The 21,954-nt window shown below is 37.4% G+C and overlaps 1 protein-coding gene across 1 annotated transcript in view; it reads left to right on the forward strand.

The window, feature by feature from the left end:
* ANTXR1 (ANTXR cell adhesion molecule 1) overlaps positions 1 to 21,954 on the forward strand; it is a 317,106-nt gene that overhangs the window by 274,457 nt on the left and 20,695 nt on the right. The window contains exon 17 of the mRNA XM_053718205.1: positions 10,770 to 10,850. Within this exon, the coding sequence (XP_053574180.1) occupies positions 10,770 to 10,850 (81 nt within the window). The remainder of the gene's footprint in view (positions 1 to 10,769; positions 10,851 to 21,954) is intronic.

The raw sequence follows: 21,954 nt of genomic DNA on the forward strand, positions 1-21,954 counted from the left end.
TGCATTAGGGTAAAAAAGCAGCGTTAAGAGGTTCTAACGCTGCTTTTTTACGCCTGCTGGTATTACGAGTCTTGAAGGTTTAGGGTCACCGTACACTTTTTTGGGCTTACCGCAAAACAACTTACGTAAACTTTGTAAAGTCTTTTTTCTATGGGACTTCCATAGCGACGGTATTACCCCGTCAAGAGTCCTAACGCATTTAAAAGTCAGTAGTTAAGAGTTTTATGGTACAACACCGTAACATAAAACTCATAACTAAAAAGTACACTAACACCCATAAACTACCTACTAACCCCTAAACCGAGGCCCTCCTGCATCGCAAACACTAAAATAAAATTTTAACCCCTAATCTGCCGCTCCGGACACCGCCGCCACCTACATTATATTTATGAACCCCTAATCTGCTGCCCCCAACATCGCCGACACCTACATTATATTTATTAACCCATAATCTGCCGACCCCAATGTCGCTGCAACCTACCTACACTTATTAACCCCTAATCTGCTGCCCCCAACGTCGCCGCCACTATAATAAACATATTAACCCCTAAACCTCCGCACTCCCGTCTCGCAAACATTTGTTAAATATTATTAACCCCTAATCTGCCGTCCCTAACATCGCTGCCACCTACCTACATTTATTAACCCCTAATCTGCCGCCCCCAACGTCGCCGCCCGCCACTATGCTAAATGTATTAACCCCTAAACCTAAGTCTAACCCTAACCCTAACACCCCCTAACAAATATAATTAAATTAAATCTAAATCAAACCTACTATTAATAACTAAATAATTCCTACTTAAAACTAAATACTTACCTGTAAAATAAACCCTTAGCTAGCTACTATATAACTAATAGTTACATTGTAGCTATCTTAGGGTTTCTTTTTATTTTACAGGCAAGTTTGTATTTCTTTCATGTAATTAGCAAGAGTCCATGAGCTAGTGACGTATGGGATATACATTCCTACCAGGAGGGGCAAAGTTTCCCAAACCTCAAAATGCCTATAAATACACCCCTCACCACACCCACAAATCAGTTTTTACAAACTTTGCCTCCTATGGAGGTGGTGAAGTAAGTTTGTGCTAGATTCTACGTTGATATGCGCTCCGCAGCAGGTTGGAGCCCGGTTTTCCTCTCAGCGTGCAGTGAATGTCAGAGGGATGTGAGGAGAGTATTGCCTATTTGAATGCAATGATCTCCTTCTACGGGGTCTATTTCATAGGTTCTCTGTTATCGGTCGTAGAGATTCATCTCTTACCTCCCTTTTCAGATCGACGATATACTCTTATATATATATACCATTACCTCTGCTGATTTTCGTTTCAGTACTGGTTTGGCTTTCTACAACATGTAGATGAGTGTCCTGGGGTAAGTAAGTCTTATTTTCTGTGACACTCTAAGCTATGGTTGGGCACTTTTTTAATAAAGTTCTAAATATATGTATTCAAACATTTATTTGCCTTGACTCAGGATGTTCAACATTCCTTATTTTCAGACAGTCAGTTTCATATTTGGGATAATGCATTTGAATCAATCATTTTTTCTTACCTTAAAAATTTGACTTTTTCCCTGTGGGCTGTTAGGCTCGCGGGGGCTGAAAATGCTTAATTTTATTGCGTCATTCTTGGCGCGGACTTTTTTGGCGCAATTTTTTTTTTCTGTTTCCGGCGTCATACGTGTCGCCGGAAGTTGCGTCATTTTTTGACGTTTTTTTGCGTAAAAAGTGTCGGCGTTCCGGATGTGGCGTCATTTTTGGCGCCAAAAGCATTTAGGCGCCAAATAATGTGGGCGTCTTATTTGGCGCTAAAAAAATATGGGCGTCACTTTTGTCTCCACATTATTTAAGTCTCATTTTTTATTGCTTCTGGTTGCTAGAAGCTTGTTCACTGGCATTTTTTCCCATTCCTGAAACTGTCATTTAAGGAATTTGATCTATTTTGCTTTATATGTTGTTTTTTCTATTACATATTGCAAGATGTCCCACGTTGCAACTGAGTCAGAAGTTACTTCAGGAAAATCGCTGCCTGGTGCTGGAGCTACCAAAGCTAAGTGTATCTGCTGTAAACTTTTGGTATCTGTTCCTCCAGCTGTTGTTTGTATTGAATGTCATGACAAACTTGTTAATGCAGATAAAATTTCCTTTAGTAAAGTTCCATTACCTGTTGCTGTTCCGTCAACATCTAATACTCAGAGTGTTCCTGATAACGTAAGAGATTTTGTTTCTGAATCCATTAAGAAGGCTTTGTCTGTTATTCCCCCTTCTAGTAAACATAAAAAATCTTTTAAAACTTCTCATTGTTCAGATGAATTTTTAAATGAACATCATCATTCTGATTCTGATAATGGTTCTTCTGGTTCAGAGGATTCTGTCTCAGAGGTTGATGCTGATAAATCTTCATATTTATTTAAAATGGAATTTATTCGTTCTTTACTTAAAGAAGTTCTAATTGCTTTAGAAATTGAGGATTCTGGTCCTCTTGATACTAAATCTAAACGTTTAGATAAGGTTTTTAAATCTCCTGTAGTTATTCCAGAAGTTTTTCCTGTTCCTAGTGCTATTTCTGAAGTAATTTCCAGGGAATGGAATAATTTGGGTAAATCATTTACTCCTTCTAAACGTTTTAAGCAATTATATCCTGTGCCATCTGACAGATTAGAGTTTTGGGACAAAATCCCTAAGGTTGATGGGGCTGTCTCTACTCTTGCTAAGCGTACTACGATTCCTACGGCAGATGGTACTTCCTTTAAGGATCCTTTAGATAGGAAAATTGAATCATTTCTAAGAAAAGCCTATTTGTGTTCAGGTAATCTTCTTAGACCTGCTATATCTTTGGCGGATGTTGCTGCAGCTTCAACTTTTTGGTTGGAAGCTTTAGCGCAACAAGTAACAGATCATAATTCTCATAGCATTATTATTCTTCTTCAACATGCTAATAATTTTATTTGTGATGCCATCTTTGATATCATTAGGGTTGATGTCAGGTATATGTCTCTAGCTATTTTAGCTAGAAGAGCTTTATGGCTTCAAACTTGGAATGCTGATATGTCTTCTAAGTCTACACTGCTTTCCCTTTCTTTCCAGGGTAATAAATTATTTGGTTCTCAGTTGGATTCTATTATTTCAACTGTTACTGGAGGGAAAGGAACTTTTTTACCACAGGATAAAAAATCTAAAGGTAAATTCAGGTCTAATAATCGTTTTCGTTCCTTTTGTCACAACAAGGAACAGAAACCTTATCCTTCATCCTCAGGAGCGGTATCAGTTTGGAAACCATCTCCAGTCTGGAATAAATACAAGCCTTCTAGAAAATCAAAGCCAGCTTCTAAGTCCACATGAAGGTGCGGCCCTCATTCCAGCTCAGCTGGTAGGGGGCAGATTACGTTTTTTCAAAGAAATTTGGATCAAATCCGTTCACAATCTTTGGATTCAGAACATTGTTTCAAAAGGGTACAGAATTGGCTTCAAAATAAGACCTCCTGCAAAGAGATTTTTTCTTTCCCGTGTCCCAGTAAATCCAGCGAAGGCTCAAGCATTTCTGAAATGTGTTTCAGATCTAGAGTTGGCTGGAGTAATTATGCCAGTTCCAGTTCTGGAACGGGGGCTGGGGTTTTATTCAAATCTCTTCATTGTACCAAAGAAGGAGAATTCCTTCAGACCAGTTCTGGATCTAAAAATATTGAATCGTTATGTAAGGATACCAACATTCAAAATGGTAACTGTAAGGACTATCCTGCCTTTTGTTCAGCAAGGGCATTATATGTCTACAATAGATTTACAGGATGCATATCTGCATATTCCGATTCATCCAGATCACTTTCAGTTTCTGAGATTCTCTTTCCTAGACAAGCATTACCAGTTTGTGGCTCTACCGTTTGGCCTAGCAACAGCTCCAAGAATTTTTACAAAGGTTCTCGGTGCCCTTCTGTCTGTAATCAGAGAACAGGGTATTGTGGTATTTCCTTATTTGGACGATATCTTGGTACTTGCTCAGTCTTTACATTTAGCAGAATCTCATACGAATCGACTTGTGTTGTTTCTTCAAGATCATGGTTGGAGGATCAATTTACTAAAAAGTTCATTGATTCCTCAGACAAGGGTAACCTTTTTGGGTTTCCAGATAGATTCAGTGTCCATGACTCTATCTTTGACAGACAAGAGACGTCTAAAATTGATATCAGCTTGTCGAAACCTTCAGTCACAATCATTCCCTTTGGTAGCCTTATGCATGGAAATTCTAGGTCTTATGACTGCTGCATCGGACGCGATCCCCTTTGCTCGTTTTCACATGCGACCTCTTCAGCTCTGTATGCTGAACCAATGGTGCAGGGATTACACAAAGATATCTCAATTAATATCTTTAAAACCGATTGTACGACACTCTCTGATGTGGTGGACAGATCACCATCGTTTAATTCAGGGGGCTTCTTTTGTTCTTCCGACCTGGACTGTAATTTCAACAGATGCAAGTCTTACAGGTTGGGGAGCTGTGTGGGGGTCTCTGACGGCACAAGGGGTTTGGGAATCTCAGGAGGTGAGATTACCGATCAATATTTTGGAACTCCGTGCAATTTTCAGAGCTCTTCAGTCTTGGCCTCTTCTGAAGAGAGAATCGTTCATTTGTTTTCAGACAATGTCACAACTGTAGCATACATCAATCATCAAGGAGGGACTCACAGTCCTCTAGCTATGAAAGAAGTATCTCGAATTCTGGTTTGGGCGGAATCCAGCTCCTGTCTAGTTTCTGCGGTTCATATCCCAGGTATAGACAATTGGGAAGCGGATTATCTCAGTCGCCAAACGTTGCATCCGGGCGAATGGTCTCTTCACCCAGAGGTATTTCTTCAGATTGTTCTAATGTGGGGGCTTCCAGAAATAGATCTGATGGCCTCTCATCTAAACAAGAAACTTCCCAGGTATCTGTCCAGATCCAGGGATCCTCAAGCGGTAGCAGTGGATTCATTGTCACTTCCTTGGAAGTATCATCCTGCCTATATCTTTCCGCCTCTAGTTCTTCTTTCAAGAGTGATCTCCAAAATTCTGAAGGAATGCTCATTTGTTCTGCTGGTAGCTCCAGCATGGCCTCACAGGTTTTGGTATGCGGATCTTGTCCGGATGGCTTCTTGCCAACCGTGGACACTTCCGTTAAGACCAGACCTTCTGTCTCAAGGTCCTTTTTTCCATCAGGATCTCAAATCCTTAAATTTAAAGGTATGGAGATTGAACGCTTGATTCTTAGTCAAAGAGGTTTCTCTGACTCTGTGATTAATACTATGTTACAGGCTCGTAAATCTGTATCTAGGGAGGTATATTATAGAGTCTGGAAGACTTATATTTCTTGGTGTCTTTTTCATCATTTTTCCTGGCATTCTTTTAGAATTCCAAGAATTTTACAGTTTCTTCAGGATGGTTTGGATAAAGGTTTGTCTGCAAGTTCCTTGAAAGGACAAATCTCTGCTCTTTCTGTTCTTTTTCACAGAAAGATTGCTAATCTTCCTGATATTCATTGTTTTGTACAAGCTTTGGTGCCTATAAAACCTGTTATTAAGTCAATTTCTCCTCCTTGGAGTTTGAATTTGGTTCTGGGGGCTCTTCAAGCTCCTCCGTTTGAACCTATGCATTCATTGGACATTAAATTACTTTCTTGGAAAGTTTTGTTCCTTTTGGCCATCTCTTCTGCCAGAAGAGTTTCTGAATTATCTGCTCTTTCTTGTGAGTCTCCTTTTTTGATTTTTCATCAGGATAAGGCGGTGTTGCGAACTTCTTTTGAATTTTTACCTAAGGTTGTGAATTCCAACAACATTAGTAGAGAAATTGTGGTTCCTTCATTATGTCCTAATCCTAAGAATTCTAAGGAGAAATCATTGCATTCTTTGGATGTGGTTAGAGCTTTGAAATATTATGTTGAAGCTACTAAGACTTTCCGAAAGACTTCTAGTCTATTTGTTATCTTTTCCGGTTCTAGGAAAGGTCAGAAGGCCTCTGCCATTTCTTTGGCATCCTGGTTGAAATCTTTAATTCATCATGCTTATGTCGAGTCGGGTAAAACTCCGCCTTAAAGGATTACAGCTCATTCTACTAGGTCAGTTTCTACTTCCTGGGCGTTTAGGAATGAAGCTTCGGTTGATCAGATTTGCAAAGCAGCCACTTGGTCCTCTTTGCATACTTTTACTAAATTCTACCATTTTGTTGTGTTTTCTTCTTCTGAAGCAGTTTTTGGTAGAAAAGTACTTCAGGCAGCTGTTTCAGTTTGAATCTTCTGCTTATGTTTTCATTTAAACTTTATTTTGGGTGTGGATTATTTTCAGCAGGAATTGGCTGTCTTTATTTTATCCCTCCCTCTCTAGTGACTCTTGCGTGGAAAGGTCCACATCTTGGGTAGTCATTATCCCATACGTCACTAGCTCATGGACTCTTGCTAATTACATGAAAGAAAACATAATTTATGTAAGAACTTACCTGATAAATTCATTTCTTTCATATTAGCAAGAGTCCATGAGGCCCACCCCTTTTTTGTGGTGGTTATGATTTTTTTGTATAAAGCACAATTATTCCAATTCCTTATTTTTTATGCTTTCGCACTTTTTTCTTATCACCCCACTTCTTGGCTATTCGTTAAACTGATTTGTGGGTGTGGTGAGGGGTGTATTTATAGGCATTTTGAGGTTTGGGAAACTTTGCCCCTCCTGGTAGGAATGTATATCCCATACGTCACTAGCTCATGGACTCTTGCTAATATGAAAGAAATGAATTTATCAGGTAAGTTCTTACATAAATTATGTTTTATTTTAACTAGGTAGAATAGTTATTAAATAGTTATTAATTATTTAATAACTACCTAGCTAAAATAAATACAAAAGTACCTGTAAAATAAAACCTAACCTAAGCTACAATAACACCTAACACTACACTATAATTAAATAAATTAACTAAATTAACAACAATTAAACAAATTAAATTAAATTAAATTAGCTAAAGTACAAAAAAACACACTAAATTACAGAAAATAATAAATAAATTACAAGATATTTAAACTAATTACACCTAATCTAATAGCCCTATCAAAATAAAAAAGCCACCCCCAAAATAAAAAAAAACCCTAGCCTAAACGAAACTATCAATAGCCCTTAAAAGGGCCTTTTGCGGGGCATTGCCCCAAAGTAATCAGCTCTTTTACCTGTAAATAAAAATACAAACAAACCCACCCAACAGTAAAACCCACCACCCACACAACCAACCCCCCAAATAAAATACTATCTAAAAAAACCTAAGCTCCCCATTGCCCTGAAAAGGGCATTTGGATGGGCATTGCCCTTAAAAAGGGCAGTTAGCTCTTTTGTGACCCAAACCCTAATCTAAAATATAAAACCCACCCAATACACCCTTAAAAAACCTAACACTAACCCCCTGAAGATCTACTTACAGTTCTGAAGACCGGACATCCATCCTCAAGGAAGCGGCAGAAGTCTTCATCCAAGCTGGGCAAAGTGGTCCTCCAGATGGGCAGAAGTCTTCATCCAGACGGCATCTTCTATCTTCATCCATCCGGCACGGAGCGGGTCCATCTTCAAGACATCCAACGTGGAGCATCCTCTTCTTCCGACGACTACCTGACGAATGAAGGTTCCTTTAAGTTACGTCATCCAAGATGGCGTCCTTTAGATTACTATTGGCTGTTTTAATTCTATCAGCCAATCTGAATTAAGGTTGAAAAAATCCTATTAGCTGATGCAATCATCCAATAGGATTGAAGTTCAATCCTATTGGCTGATCCAATCAGCCAATATGATTGAGCTTGCATTCTATTGGCTGATTGGAACAGCCAATATAATGCAAACTCAAGCCTATTGGCTGATTGCATCAGCCAATAGGATTTTTTCTACCTTAATTCCGAATCGCTGATAGAATTCTATCAGCCAATCGGAATTAAGGTAGAAAAAATCCGGTTGTATGAAGAATTCTGCCGCTTCCTTGAGGATGGATGTCTGGTCTTCAGAACTGTAAGTCGATCTTCAGGGCGTTAGTGTTAGGTTTTTTAAGGTTGTATTGGGTTGGTTTTATTTTTTAGATTAGGGTTTGGGCCGCAAAAGAGCTAACTGCCCTTGTAAGGGCAATGCCCATCCAAATGCCCTTTTCAGGGCAATTGGGAGCTTAGGTTTTTTTTAGATAGTATTTTATTTGGGGGGTTGGTTGTGTGGGTGGTGGGTTTTACTGTTGGGGGGTTGTTTGTATTTTTTTTTACAGGTAAAAGAGCTTATTACTTTGGGGCAATGCCCCGCAAAAGGCCCTTTTAAGGGCTATTGATAGTTTAGTTTAGGCTAGGGTTTTTTTTATTTTGGGGGGACTTTTTTTATTTTGATAGGGCTATTATTATTTTCTGTAATTTAGTGGGGTTTTTTTGTACTTTAGCTAATTAATTTAATGTATTTAATTGTTGTTAATTTAGTTAATTTATTTAATTATAGTGTAGTGTTAGGTGTTATTGTAACTTTGGTTAGGTTTTATTTTACAGGTACTTTTGTATTTATTTTAGCTAGGTAGTTATTAAATAGTTAATAACTATTTAATAACTATTCTACCTAGTTAAAATAAATACAAACTTGCCTGTAAAATAAAAACAAACCCTATGATAGCTACAATGTAACTATTAGTTATATTGTAGCTATCTTAGGGTTTATTTTATAGGTAAGTATTTAGTTTTAAATAGGAATTATTTAGGTAATTATAGGAATTTTTAGATAGATTTATTTAAATTATATTTCAATTAGGGGGTGTTAGGGTTAGGCTTATGTTTAGGGATTAATACATTTAGTATAGTGGTGGCGACGTTGGGGGCGGCAGATTAGGGGTTAATAAATGTAGGTAGGTGGTGGCGATGTTAGGGATGGCAGATTAGGGGTTAATAATATTTAACTAATGTTTGCGAGGCGGGAGTGTGGCGGTTTAGGAGTTAATATGTTTATTATAGTGGCGGCGACGTTGAGGGCAGCAGATTTGGGGTTAATAAATATAGGTAGGTTGCGGCGATGTTGGAGGCAACAGATTAGGGGTTCATCATAACTATAATGTAGGTGGCGGCGGTGTCCAGAGCGGCAGATTAGGGGTTAATAAATATAATGCAGGTGTCGGCAATGTCGGGGGTGGCAGATTAGGGGTTAATAAGTGTAAGATTAGGGGTGTTTAGACTCAGGGTTCATGTTAGGGTGTTAGGTGTAGACATAAATTTTATTTCCCCATAGAAATCAATGGGGCTGTGTTACTGAGTTTTACGCTGCTTTTTTGCAGGTGTTAGACTTTTTCTCAGCCGGCTTTCCCCGTTGATTCCTATGGGGAAATCGTGCACGAGCACGTACGACCAGCTCACCGCTGACTTAAGCAGCGCTGGTATTGGAGTGTGGTAAGGAGCAAAATTTTGCACTACGCTCACTTCTTGTCTTTTAATGCCGGGTTTGTAAAAACCCGTAATACCAGCGCTGCAGGTAAGTGAGCGGTGAAAGAAAACTGCTTGTTAGCACCGCACAGCTCAAAATGAAAAACTCGTAATCTGGCCGATTGGGTTTAATTCCAATCTTTCTAAAACCCTTGTAGATGATAGCAGCAATTGCTGGATCGCTTAAGACTAAAGAGATTCTGGACTACATTAAATAACACGAAAATATTACTTCTTAAATTTAAAGGGACTGAAAAACCAGAAATATTCTTTCATGATTACGATAAAGCATACAATTTTAAACAACTTTACAACTTACTGCTATTATTTAATTTGCTTTGTTCTTTTGGTATCTTTTATTGAATAATAGACTCAAGAGGCTGGTAGCTATCAGCTGATTGTTGGCTCCACATACTGCATATACCTTTAATCATAAGCACTGCGGAACCTGTTGACGCTCTACAAATAACTGATAATAATAATCGTCATCACAATGCTCAGCTAACTCTCAGTACTGCATTTCTGCTTCTTCAATAAAGGATACCAAGAGAATAAAGCAAATTGGTAATAGAAGTAAATTGGAAAGTTGGATTGTTGAAACTTGTATACTCTATTTTAATCATGAAAGAAAAAAAAATGGGTTTCATGTCCCTTTAAAGGGACACAAAACCAGTGCCATAAAAATTACAGTACACACTTGCATCGAACGGCCACTTCCTTTATAGAAGCTGAGTATTACAACCAATCTGATAGATCTGTAACAATAGCTTCTATAGAGAGAGAAGGTTGCGCGCTCACGCTGCCTCCTCTCTATGCCTATGATGAAGTTTTGGGTTTGTCCTGTGCAAGTACAAGTATATGGTCAGCCGGTACTGTCATGTTTTGTCCCTTTAAGCTGTTAAATTGATTAACTGGTCTATTCGTATTACAATTTCAGGTGAGAAAATGACGGCTTACTCATTCGTTATTCTAAATGAATGTCAGAAATGTTTTAAACATGCAAACATTTCAAAAGTTCACTATTTTAAATGTTGCATATAAGAAAAAGAAATCAAAGGTAAAATTTACATTCAAAGATTGATAATTATAGTGTGAGAATCAACATTTGAATGTTTTTCAAACAGAAACATTAACACTACTGAAACATGTATTAATAGATATTAATTAATAGATATATTATAATATCAAGGGTAACACCGTTTGTTCTATTCACAGATCAGTCCATCCCTAATCAAGTTATATTCTGGCTTTCCGCTGTTCAGAAGATGCATCTTAATATACTTATGAGGTTTTAGCAGCTAAAAATCTACATTTATGTGTTTTGTTTTTTATTTGTAGGGGAAACTCGATGCATTGTGGGTCTTACTTCGGAAAGGGTACAGTCGTGTATCCATAATGCGACCTCAGCCTGGAGATAAGGTATGATCAATGCCACTGTACATTAAGATCTACATAACACATGGTCTAAATAAGAATTTGCTCTACCAACATTGAAGCACTTGAAAATGATGCAGCATAGCTGTAAAAAGCTGACTAGAAAATATCAACTGAACATCTCTATGTAATAAAGGAAGATATTTTACCTCAAAATTACCTAAATGTTCACACCCCACTATAAAGATGCTTTAAGCAGCCAATCAGGATGCTAGTCCCAGGACTTGTATGGGAGTGTGTATCTGGAATGTGCAGGCACAGTCATGTTATTTTCCTATTCAGTTTAGGGAAGTTATATGAAATCTCATGAGATCACAGCAAGGAAATTTTTCAACTTTCAGCTGGACAGTAGCTGAAGTATAACTGTTCACAGAGCACTTACTCCAGTGAGCTAAAGAAATGTTGAGGTAAAATAGCTTCCCTTTTTACATAGAGATGTTCAGGTGATATTTTCTTGTCAGCGTTTCACAGTTCTGCTGCATCACTTTCAAGTGACTTAGTATATGAGTATTATGTACCTTTAAAGAGGAATTAAACTCAATATTTAATCTCTTCATAAAATGTTTAATTATGGAAAATAAAAAAACATTGCAATATACATTATTTGTTTTGTCTGTTTTTGCTGTAAAATATATCTGAATTGTGTTTTAGTTTCCAGCATACTTAAAAGTACATTTGAAAAGTTATTTAAAATTGCACACTCAAATTCATGAATGTTTAATTTTGATTTTAATTTATTAACAATTTTGTTTTGTTATCTTGGCATCCTTGGTATGTATCCTGAGTAAACTGGTATTGTATTTGTATAGGCCTATACACTTTTCTATCTTAGAAAGACTCAGAGCAGGGAGTGATACATTTTATCATTTTTATAGACCCCAAATGTGCATTCATCATTTTTAACTAGTCCAATGGTGCACGAAGAGGGTTGTCAATCACCCTGGGGAGAACGTAGATGAGGTGAATTAATTTGCAAGCTAAAAGCTGGTGTACTGGTTAGAGAGCTGCGATCTGATAATCGCTGCTTCCTAACTTTCGGCTGCTGGCTCATGCTCAGTTTTTTTATTGATTGAACTATTCAAATGAATACTGGACATCAGACAACAGTAGCCAATATTCATATTTAACTTAACATGATGCTGAGGGGCATATTTAACATTGTGCGAGCGGACATGATACGAAGTAGTGTATCATGTCCGCTGCAGCATACGCTGTCGGCATTTATCATTACACCAACTGTTGGTGCGGTGCCGCCCCCTGCAGATTCGCGGCCATTCGGCCACTAGTAGGGGGTATCAATCAACCCGATCGTATTCGATCGGGTTGATTTTTGTCCGCCGCCTCAGAGCAGACGGACAAGTTATGGAGCAGCGGTCTTTACGAAGCTTGATAAATATGCCCCTAAGTGTTTATTATGCGCTAGCTTAACCTGTTTGCTAGTATCCCAGCTTACCAAAAGAGGAAACTTATTTCAGTTATAATACATTATCGTAATTTTTCCTTGTTATTTAAAGTTCCTTATGACCCTAAATCCCAATTTACCAGATTGTTTAAAGTTTCTGGTGTTTTGTCTTTTTTAATGAAATAGGTATTTTTGGTTATGCAAAATTAAGCTAGCCTTCAGGAATGTTTTTGTACTAGAATGTATTGTAGAGAGGTTAAAATGAAATAAGAAGTCATATGACCAAGTGCTTTCTCTGTGGTTAGCTATTGACGAGGGAGCTTATGAAATTCCTGGCAGAAACCTAAAATGTTTTTTTCTTTGTTTGTGAGCTAAATTAGCTTCTTGTCTCCAGGACTCTAAACATGAGGTCATTGTTTAACTTCTGTTGTAGAAAAAAAATGCACAGATTAAATCTTGAAGGTTTATTACTGCAAATTTACAACTGGGAAACATGATTCCTACATTAATTTTTTTTTTTTTTTTTTGATGAATGGCTTTTAAAGTTTGCCTCTTTTTTTCCATAGAATTAAAGTGCTTGTTGAAATATAACTTGTAATGGATTTTTTTATTTGGATTTCAATAGATGACACAACAGGAAGGAATATTTAATTAGGTGAAGGATCGTTATTTTAAACATTATTGTGAATTTTCATTCAAGACTTAAAGGGACACTGAACCCCAATTTCCGATAGAGCATGCCATTTTAAGCAACTTTCTAATTTACTCTTATTACCAAATTTTCTTCATTCTCTTGTTATCTTTATTTGAAATGTAAGAATGTAAGTTTAGATGCCTGCCCATTTCTGGTGAACAACCTGGGTTGTTCTTGCTGATTGATGGATAAATTCATCCACCAATGAACAAGTGCTTTCCAGGGTGCTGAAGAAAACAAATAGCTTACATGCCTTCTTTTTCAAATAAAGATAGCAAGAGAACAAAGAAAAATTGATAATAGGAGTAAATTAGAAAGTTGCTTAAAATTGCATGTTTTATCTGAATCACAAAAGAAAAAAATTGGGCTCAGTGTCCCTTTAATGATAATAATCTGTTTTTACATGAAACATACACAAAGGCAGATACAGTGACCGACAAATAGAAACACTCACACGTAAACAAAGGCACCATAACAGATGCACAGTGACACTCATGCATGCACATTCATAAGGAAATGCACACACACATACAGATTTACCCAAATACACCCTCATCGGCAAGTATAAATATATAGAAACATACTAAGGTGCAAGCACACTCACAGACACAAACAAATGTACACTCACAGGAAGGTATAAATATACAGAAACATGTATACAGAAACAAGCACACTCTACTCACAGACACACACACACACACAAATGCACACTCACAGGAAGGTATAAATATACAGAAACGTGTATACAGAAACAAGTACACTCTACTCACAGACACACACACACAAATGCACACTCGTAGGAATGTATAAATATACAGAAACGTGTATACAGAAACAAGCACACTCTACTCACAGACACACACACATGAAGGTATAAATATACAGAAACATGTATACAGATAGAAGCACACTCACAGACACACACAAACATGCACACGCACAGGCAATTATAAATATATAGAAACATATTCAGATGGAAGCACACTCACAGACACACAAAAAAATGCATGCCAGAATGAATATATAGAAACATGTATACAGATACATATCCACAAGCAAATGCAAACTCAAAGACAGACACAAACAAATGCACACTCACAGACACACATTTACACCCACCCTTATAAACACACAAGCACATACACCCACTCACATAAATTCATATATAAACAAACACACCAATCAAAACACTGACACAGATAGACACACATACACACTCACAGACAGGCATACATACTTAGACACAAGCACACTCACACACAAATACACTTATTGAAAAAAGTACGCTCACAGACACACACGAACACACACATACACACTCATAGAGAAACAGTATGCTCATAGACACACATGCATGCCCACTCATAGAGAAACAGTACATTCACAGACACATGCGCATGCACACTCATAAACAGTACGCTCACAGATGCGCAACCCCCCCCCACATACATACTCATAGAGAAACAGCAAGCTCACAGAAGCACTCACACACGCACACTCATAGAGAAACAGTACGCTCACAGATGCGCACACACACACACACACACATACATACTCTTAGAGAAACAGCAAGCTCACAGAAGCACTCACACACGCACATTCATAGAGAAACAGTACGCTCACAGATGCACACACACACCCACATACATACCCATAGAGAAACAGCAAGCTCACATAAGCACTCACACACGCACACTCATAGAGAAACAGTACGCTCACAGATGCACACACACACCCACATACATACCCATAGAGAAACAGCAAGCTCACATAAGCACTCACACACGCACACTCATAGAGAAACAGTACGCTCACAGATGCACACACACACCCACATACATACCCATAGAGAAACAGCAAGCTCACAGAAGCACTCACACATGCACATTCATAGAGAAACAGCAAGCTCACAGATGCACACGCACAGAGAAAAGCTAGTTCACAGACGCACACATATGCACACTCATATATAAACAGCAAGTTCACAGATGCACACAAACATGCACACTCATAGAAAAACAGCAACCTCACAGACTCACAAACACATACACACTCATAGAGAAACAGTATGCTCACAGACACATACACACGCACACTCATAGAGAAACACCAAGCTCACAGACACACACACATGCACACTCATAGAGAAACACTAAGCTCACAGATGCACACTCATAGAGAAACAGCAAGCTTGCAGACTCACAGACACACACAAGAGAAACAGTATGCTCACAGACACATACACAATCATAGAGAAACAGAGAGCTCACAGACACATACAAACTCATAGAGAAACAGCAAGCTCACAGACGGACACACACATACAAACTCATAAAGAAACAACAAGTTTACAGACAGACACACACATACACACTCAAAGAGAAACAGTATGCTCAGACACATACACACTCAAAGAGAAACAGCAAGGTCACAAACTCATAGAGAAACAGCAAGCTCACAGACTAACACACACATACACATTTATAGAGAAACTATGCTCACAGACACACACAAACACACACTTACAGAGAAACAATATGCTCACAGACCGACACAAACACACACACACACTCATATAGAAACAGCAAGCTCACAGACGGACACACACATACACACGCATAGAGAAACAGTATGCTCACAGACGGACACACACATACACACTCATAGGGAAACAGTTTGCTCACAGATACACACAAATACACAAAACTTATAGAGAAACAGACCGACCCAAACACAAGCACATTCATAGAGAAACAGCAAACTCACAGACACATGTGCATGCACACTCATAGAGAAACAGTATGCTTAGACAAACGTGCATGCACACTCATAGAGAAACTGTATGCTCACAGACATATAAATACTCAGAGAGAAACAGCAAGCTCACAAACACACACACACAAACACACTCACACACTCATAGAAACAGTATGCTCACATACGCACACAAACTCATAGAGAAACAGTATGCTCACAGACTCACACAAACACACACACACACTCATAGAGCAACAGCAAGCTTACAGACGCACACAAACACACACATACACAGATTCAAGAAACTCACACTCACAGATATGTACAAACGGACATCCATATTCATATATTCTAAACGTTCCAGACATTTCCAAACTCGTAATTACTTCCCCAGTTGTTCTTTAAACGTCAGTCGTCACCTTCAATTTATTCTAAACCTCAGTAACTCGGTTCCTTCACTCAGTTAATCCATCATACTAGTTACCTCACTATTTATCCCCTATGGATCCTAATCAACCTATATGAACTTAAGATGCCTCCTCCAAGCCTAAATACTCCTCACGTGAACCATCAGTCTTAATAAACAATTCTGGACGTAAATCAAAACTATCTCATCTTTTTATGTTCTTATTTTGCCATAATCTGCCTCTTATTTCTTTCCTTTCTATTAGCTCTCTTCTAACCTGCAACTTTTCATCTACATCTCTGCCTCCTTTACAGTCTTTTCTCCTCCCCCTCTACTTTTAAACTTATGTTCTTAACTATTTTGCTTTCCCCCCTTCTGCGTCATAAGATAGCATTACAGTGCTAGAGCAAGACAAAGCTGGTGATTGGTTGATTTTCTGACTGCTATTGGTGATTGCCTGACCTGGTGTGTTCTGATTGGAAGTTGCAGCTCCCAATCAGAACTTTACCTATGTGTTTAAACCTTTTGTTATATAGGATGAGTAATGCAAAAATTATATGTGCCTTCAAAACAGAGCATGTCATTTTTGTACTAGAATGTCCCTGTAAAAGGTACATTAATCAGCTTGAAATTGTAATATGTTTAATTATGTATAGTGAAAACAACTTTGCAATACATTTTCACTAATTGTTTTGTCCCCTTTTCCTATAATTTTATTCTGGTTTTGTCAATTCCACTAAATTTCTAAAAAGTAATGGGCTCCGTGATATTAAAACCTAGGTTTTCCCTTATCTATCACTCCTGCTGAGGACAATAAGGGACATATATCAAACAGGCAATAAAAGAGAATGTGCAAACAATGCGGTGTGGAAACCCTGTTAGATACTTAACAATCCTATATTCCACACCGCCTTGTTTGCACACTCTCTTTTATTGCCCGTTTTATATCTGTCCTCAGCAGACAAAAATAGATAAAGGAGAAAACCTAGGTTCTAACATGGCGCCCATTACTTAATAAAACTGAAGTCATTTATAGAAACGAAAACTTTACACTTATATCTTCAATATTTAAATTTCTAATATAATTGTAAAAAATATATGTACGTATTATTCTCAGGCTAATCTTTGAAATGAATACATCATTATGTGTAGTATTTGTTTAATATTTAATGTCCCTTTAAAGGGACAGTACACTCCCAAAATGTTATAGTTTTAAAAGATAGATAATCCCTTTATTACCCATTCCCCAGTTTTGCATAACCAATACGGTTATATTAATATACATTTTACCTCTGTGATTACCTTGTATCTAAGCATCTTTTGATAGCCCCCTGATCACATGACTATTTATTTAGCCAATTAGTGCAGTGTCAGCCATAACTCCACGGGAGAGAGCACAATCTTATCTATATGGCACACATGGATTAGCAGTCTTTTCTGAAAAATTAATTAAAAAAAAAAAGCATGTGATAAAAGGCTGTCTGTAGTGGCTTAGAAACAAGCAGAAATGTAGAAGTTTAAACCTTATAAAGTATATTAATTTAACAATGTTGGTTGTGCAAAGCTGGGGAATGGGTAGTAAAGGCGTTATCTAACCTTTTAAAAAATAACATTTTGGTATTGACTGTCCCTTTTAGTATTGTTTTGTAATGTTTTGCTTCCTTTGTTATACAATCTCTATACTTTTCTATCATTGCACTACAGTAGGAGGGGGGATAGCAGGTCACTGTTAGTCACATCTGCTTTCAATAACCATCAACGCTCGGGTCACATGAGTATCCCTGCAGTACGCTTACTTTTTCAGAAGCCCTGTGAGCGTGCCACTCCTTACTATAATAATAGTTATTTTTACATTAATGAACAAGGTGGATTAGATCAAAACAGGAACTTCAAAGCATTTTTTTTATATTCCAGAATTCTTTTTTTTTTTCTCCTGGCATACGTTTTAGAAAATACTCTATTCAAAGGGATATTTCAGTGAATCATTTATTCAAAACATTTATATTTTGTCTGTGAAAGAGCACCAAGAAAAAAATGTTTAAATGTGTTTCTGCATGAAAAAGGTTAAATAAAATTTGTTTAAATTTAATTTGGAACAGATATGGCTGCATTAATATTCTCTATAGGTAGAGAGGGACACAGCTTCACTAGAGTGATAAAAAAATGATTTGGAAAAGGAATATAAAAAAATCAAAACAATGAAAAATTATTTTACTTTTTTACCTCAAAATGTCTTCAGCTCACAATAATAAAGGGTTGGATGAACAGTTATGCTGTAGCTATCGTCAGCTGCATATTGGGGGGGGGGGGGGGGGGAATCAGCAACAGCCAATCATCTTCATCAGTGCTGATGTTATACTTTGCTATACTGTGATCTCATGAGATTTCACTGAAATTTTGTGAGCTTTCAGAGTAAACTTCCTTAAACTGAGTAAGGAAATAATATGACAGTGCCTGCACATGCCAGATGCATGCTCCCTTGCATGTCCTGGGACTAGCATCCTGATTGGTTGCTTCAAGTCCATTTACAATGGGATATTGCTACTGAGGAAATCTTGAGGTAAAATATCTTCCTTTTTTACATAGAGATATTCAAGTGATAATTTCTAGGTAGTGTTTACTTTTAAGTGCTTCAACAATTGGGTATCATGTCCCTTTAACTTTGAATATTAAGGGGATATTGTTGCCAGGTTGGTTTATGAACCTTATTAAAGTGGTGAAAGAAGTCTGACACACGTCTTCATCAGAAAAATCCAGGGGATTGCACCTCTTGCTTCAGTCACCCTCTCAATGACCACGTTCCCAGGTGTATTTCATTAGCTCAGAGAGTGACCACCAGTGGCTTGAATGGCACAAATTGCCTTCTCAGACGCAATAGACACCACTACCAACTGTCCCTCACAGCATATGTGTGTATGGTGCCAAGGCACATTCCAGCCAAAATTTTAATCCACAAGGAATTATTTCAGTTTTGAATAAAAGCATTCTGTAATATATATGTATTAGCAAAAATCCTTCTTATAAAAGTTATAGCTGTTTCAAAAGTGTATTTAAGTATGCACCGTGCACCAGCATTTTAAACACAGCACTTGCTCAGAGAGCCAAAGGTACCATCTTGTAACAACTTAATTTATTAATTTCTGACATGATACAAGCCCCACTGGTGCTCTGAGCCACTGTGATATTTAAAATGCTGGTGCACTGAGAATATCTAGCTATTCTTCACTAAAACAGTGCTAAGTTTTACTAGAAGCATTTTTGCCAATACATGTATATTGCAAATACCCTTCCTTTCAGAGGTGCAATTTATTGATATGCATTTACATTTTTGACTGGAATGTCCCTTTAAGATGAAACAGGGATGTTTTCTGCATGTTGTGTATTTCCTAAGCTGACTTCCTGTTCACATTTTAGCCTGTGTTAAGACATACAGATATACATATTATTACTGAGCAACAATAATGAAATAGTGCCTGAACGTCCCCAGCTGGTAAAGGGACAGTAAATTCAAAATGAATCTCTCATGATTTAGATAGAGCATGCAATTTAAAACAACTTTCTAATTTACTTCTATTATCTAATTTTCTTTGTTCTCTTGGTATCATTTCTTGAAAAGCATACCTAGGTAGGCTCAGGAGCTGCAATTTAGTATTGGATGCTAGGTGCTGATTTGTGGCTGCACATATAAGCCAGTGTGTTCAACTAGCTCCCAGTAGTGAATTGCTGCTTCTTTAACAAAGGATACAAGAGAATGAAGCACACTTTATAATATAAATTAATTAAAAATTTGTTTAAAATTGTGTTATATTTGAATCACGAAGGGGAAAAAATGGGTTTGATGTCCCTTGAGTGCTAACGAATGTTCAGAGCCGCCGCTAGCACTCGCCGACCTTGAGAGCAATCTGGGGGCTCCCATCAACTCCTACCCCGGCGATTGGGCCTGTATAGTGACAGGCTTCGCCAGGGGCTTCCTGTTACGTGTGGTGACATCACGCGCAATGACGTGATGACATCACGTGCAACTTTATTTAAAAATTACAATGGGCAATATAGGGAAAGGATGCATGCTGCTTAGAAGCCTGTATCTCGGGCATCTAAGAAGCTACAGACTCCCAAGACCCACCGTTGAAAGATAATCGCCTAAACTATCCAAGGGTATAAGTTTTCGGGATCTGGTGGGAAAAAAAGTTTTAAAAAAATGATTTTAAAAATAGTAAAAAAACAAAAAAAAACTTAAATCCAACTTAGCACTCAAAGGGTTAAAGGGACATTAAATCCAAAATCTTCTTCTATTATTCAAATAGAGGAAACAATTTTTAAAAAGTTTCCAATTTACTTCTATTATCAAATCTGCTTTGTTCTCATGTTACTCTTTGTTGAAGGGATACCTAGGTAGGTAGCGTGCACATGCCTGAAGCACTACATATCAGGAAATAGTGCTGCATTGTTGCAAAACTGCTGCCATATAATTCTGTAGACACGTGCATACTTATGAGATTACATCCCAGCTTTTCAACAAAGGATAAGAAGAAAACAAAGAAACTTTGAACAGAAGTAAATTGGAAAGTTGTTTAAAAGTATATGTTCTATCTGAATCATGAAAGAAAAAAATGTGTGTTTTATGTCCCTTTAACGTAGGCTAAGCGTTTCTTATCTACAGTAATACACAGCTTCTGCATATTTGGCTCCTTACAGTAAGTTTACCATCCTACTGGATTGTTGCCCAGTAAAACAGGATCTTGCTAAAGATGGACAATAACCAAAATATTGTTGCAGGATTTCTCAGAGGTAGTTTTAAGTTTTAACACCTGGATGCCAACACACACAGTTATTACAATGAAATTAGACACAGGCTTCAAAGCAAGTCCTGCTGGTTAGGCCTCAAATATTCTAGGTTCTCCTGGGAATCTTAAGGAGTCTGGATCAAGAAATTGCATTTTTACTGGCAAAAAGCTGATGTGATAAGATGAAATATGATTATAATAACATTCAAGAAATATCTAATATCAGAAAGGAGTTACTAGGACCTATTCAACTTGTTCCAAAAATATTTCGAATACGATAATAAGAATAGTTCAGTATTTTTATGATTATTTAATGCGCATTACGACAGAGGCATAAATTATTTGACTCCTTTGGAGGGTGAAATACTGATTTTATGAGACTTCGGTCATAAGATGTTGTATTTCCCTGAACAACCAACATACTTTACCAATTATCTTAATAATTTAGTAAAATTACATAATTGGTTTTAACATCCAGGGGGTCCTATTTTGTAATTTGTTGAATTAAATGGAAATTTAAGTCTTATTTGCTGTATATAAACAAGGACATTTTAAAATGTATTACAAATAAATAGATAGATAGACAGGTATATATATATATATATATATATATATATATACTTTACATTAATAAATCAATATATATATATATATATATATATATATAAAATTATTCACTGTTATTCTCTAGCAAGCACACAATGACACTTTGTTACAATGTAAAGTAGTGAGTGTACAGCCTGTATAACAGTGTAAATTTGCTGTCCCCTCAAAATAACTCAACACACAGCCATTAAGGTATAAACTGTTGGCAACAAAAGTGAGTAAGCCCCTAAGTGGAAATGTCCAAATTGGGCCCAAAGTGTCAATATTTTGTGGGGCCACCATTATTTTCCAGCACTGCCTTAACCCTCTTGGGAATGGAGTTCACCAGAGCTTCACAGGTTCATGTTGCCACTGGAGTCCTCTTCCACTCCTCCATGATGACCTCACGGAGCTGGTGAATGTTAGAGACCTTGCGCTCCCCCACCTTGTATTTGAGGATG

This window comes from Bombina bombina, chromosome 6 (assembly GCF_027579735.1).
Source record: "Bombina bombina isolate aBomBom1 chromosome 6, aBomBom1.pri, whole genome shotgun sequence".
Taxonomy (NCBI): Eukaryota; Metazoa; Chordata; class Amphibia; order Anura; family Bombinatoridae; genus Bombina; species Bombina bombina.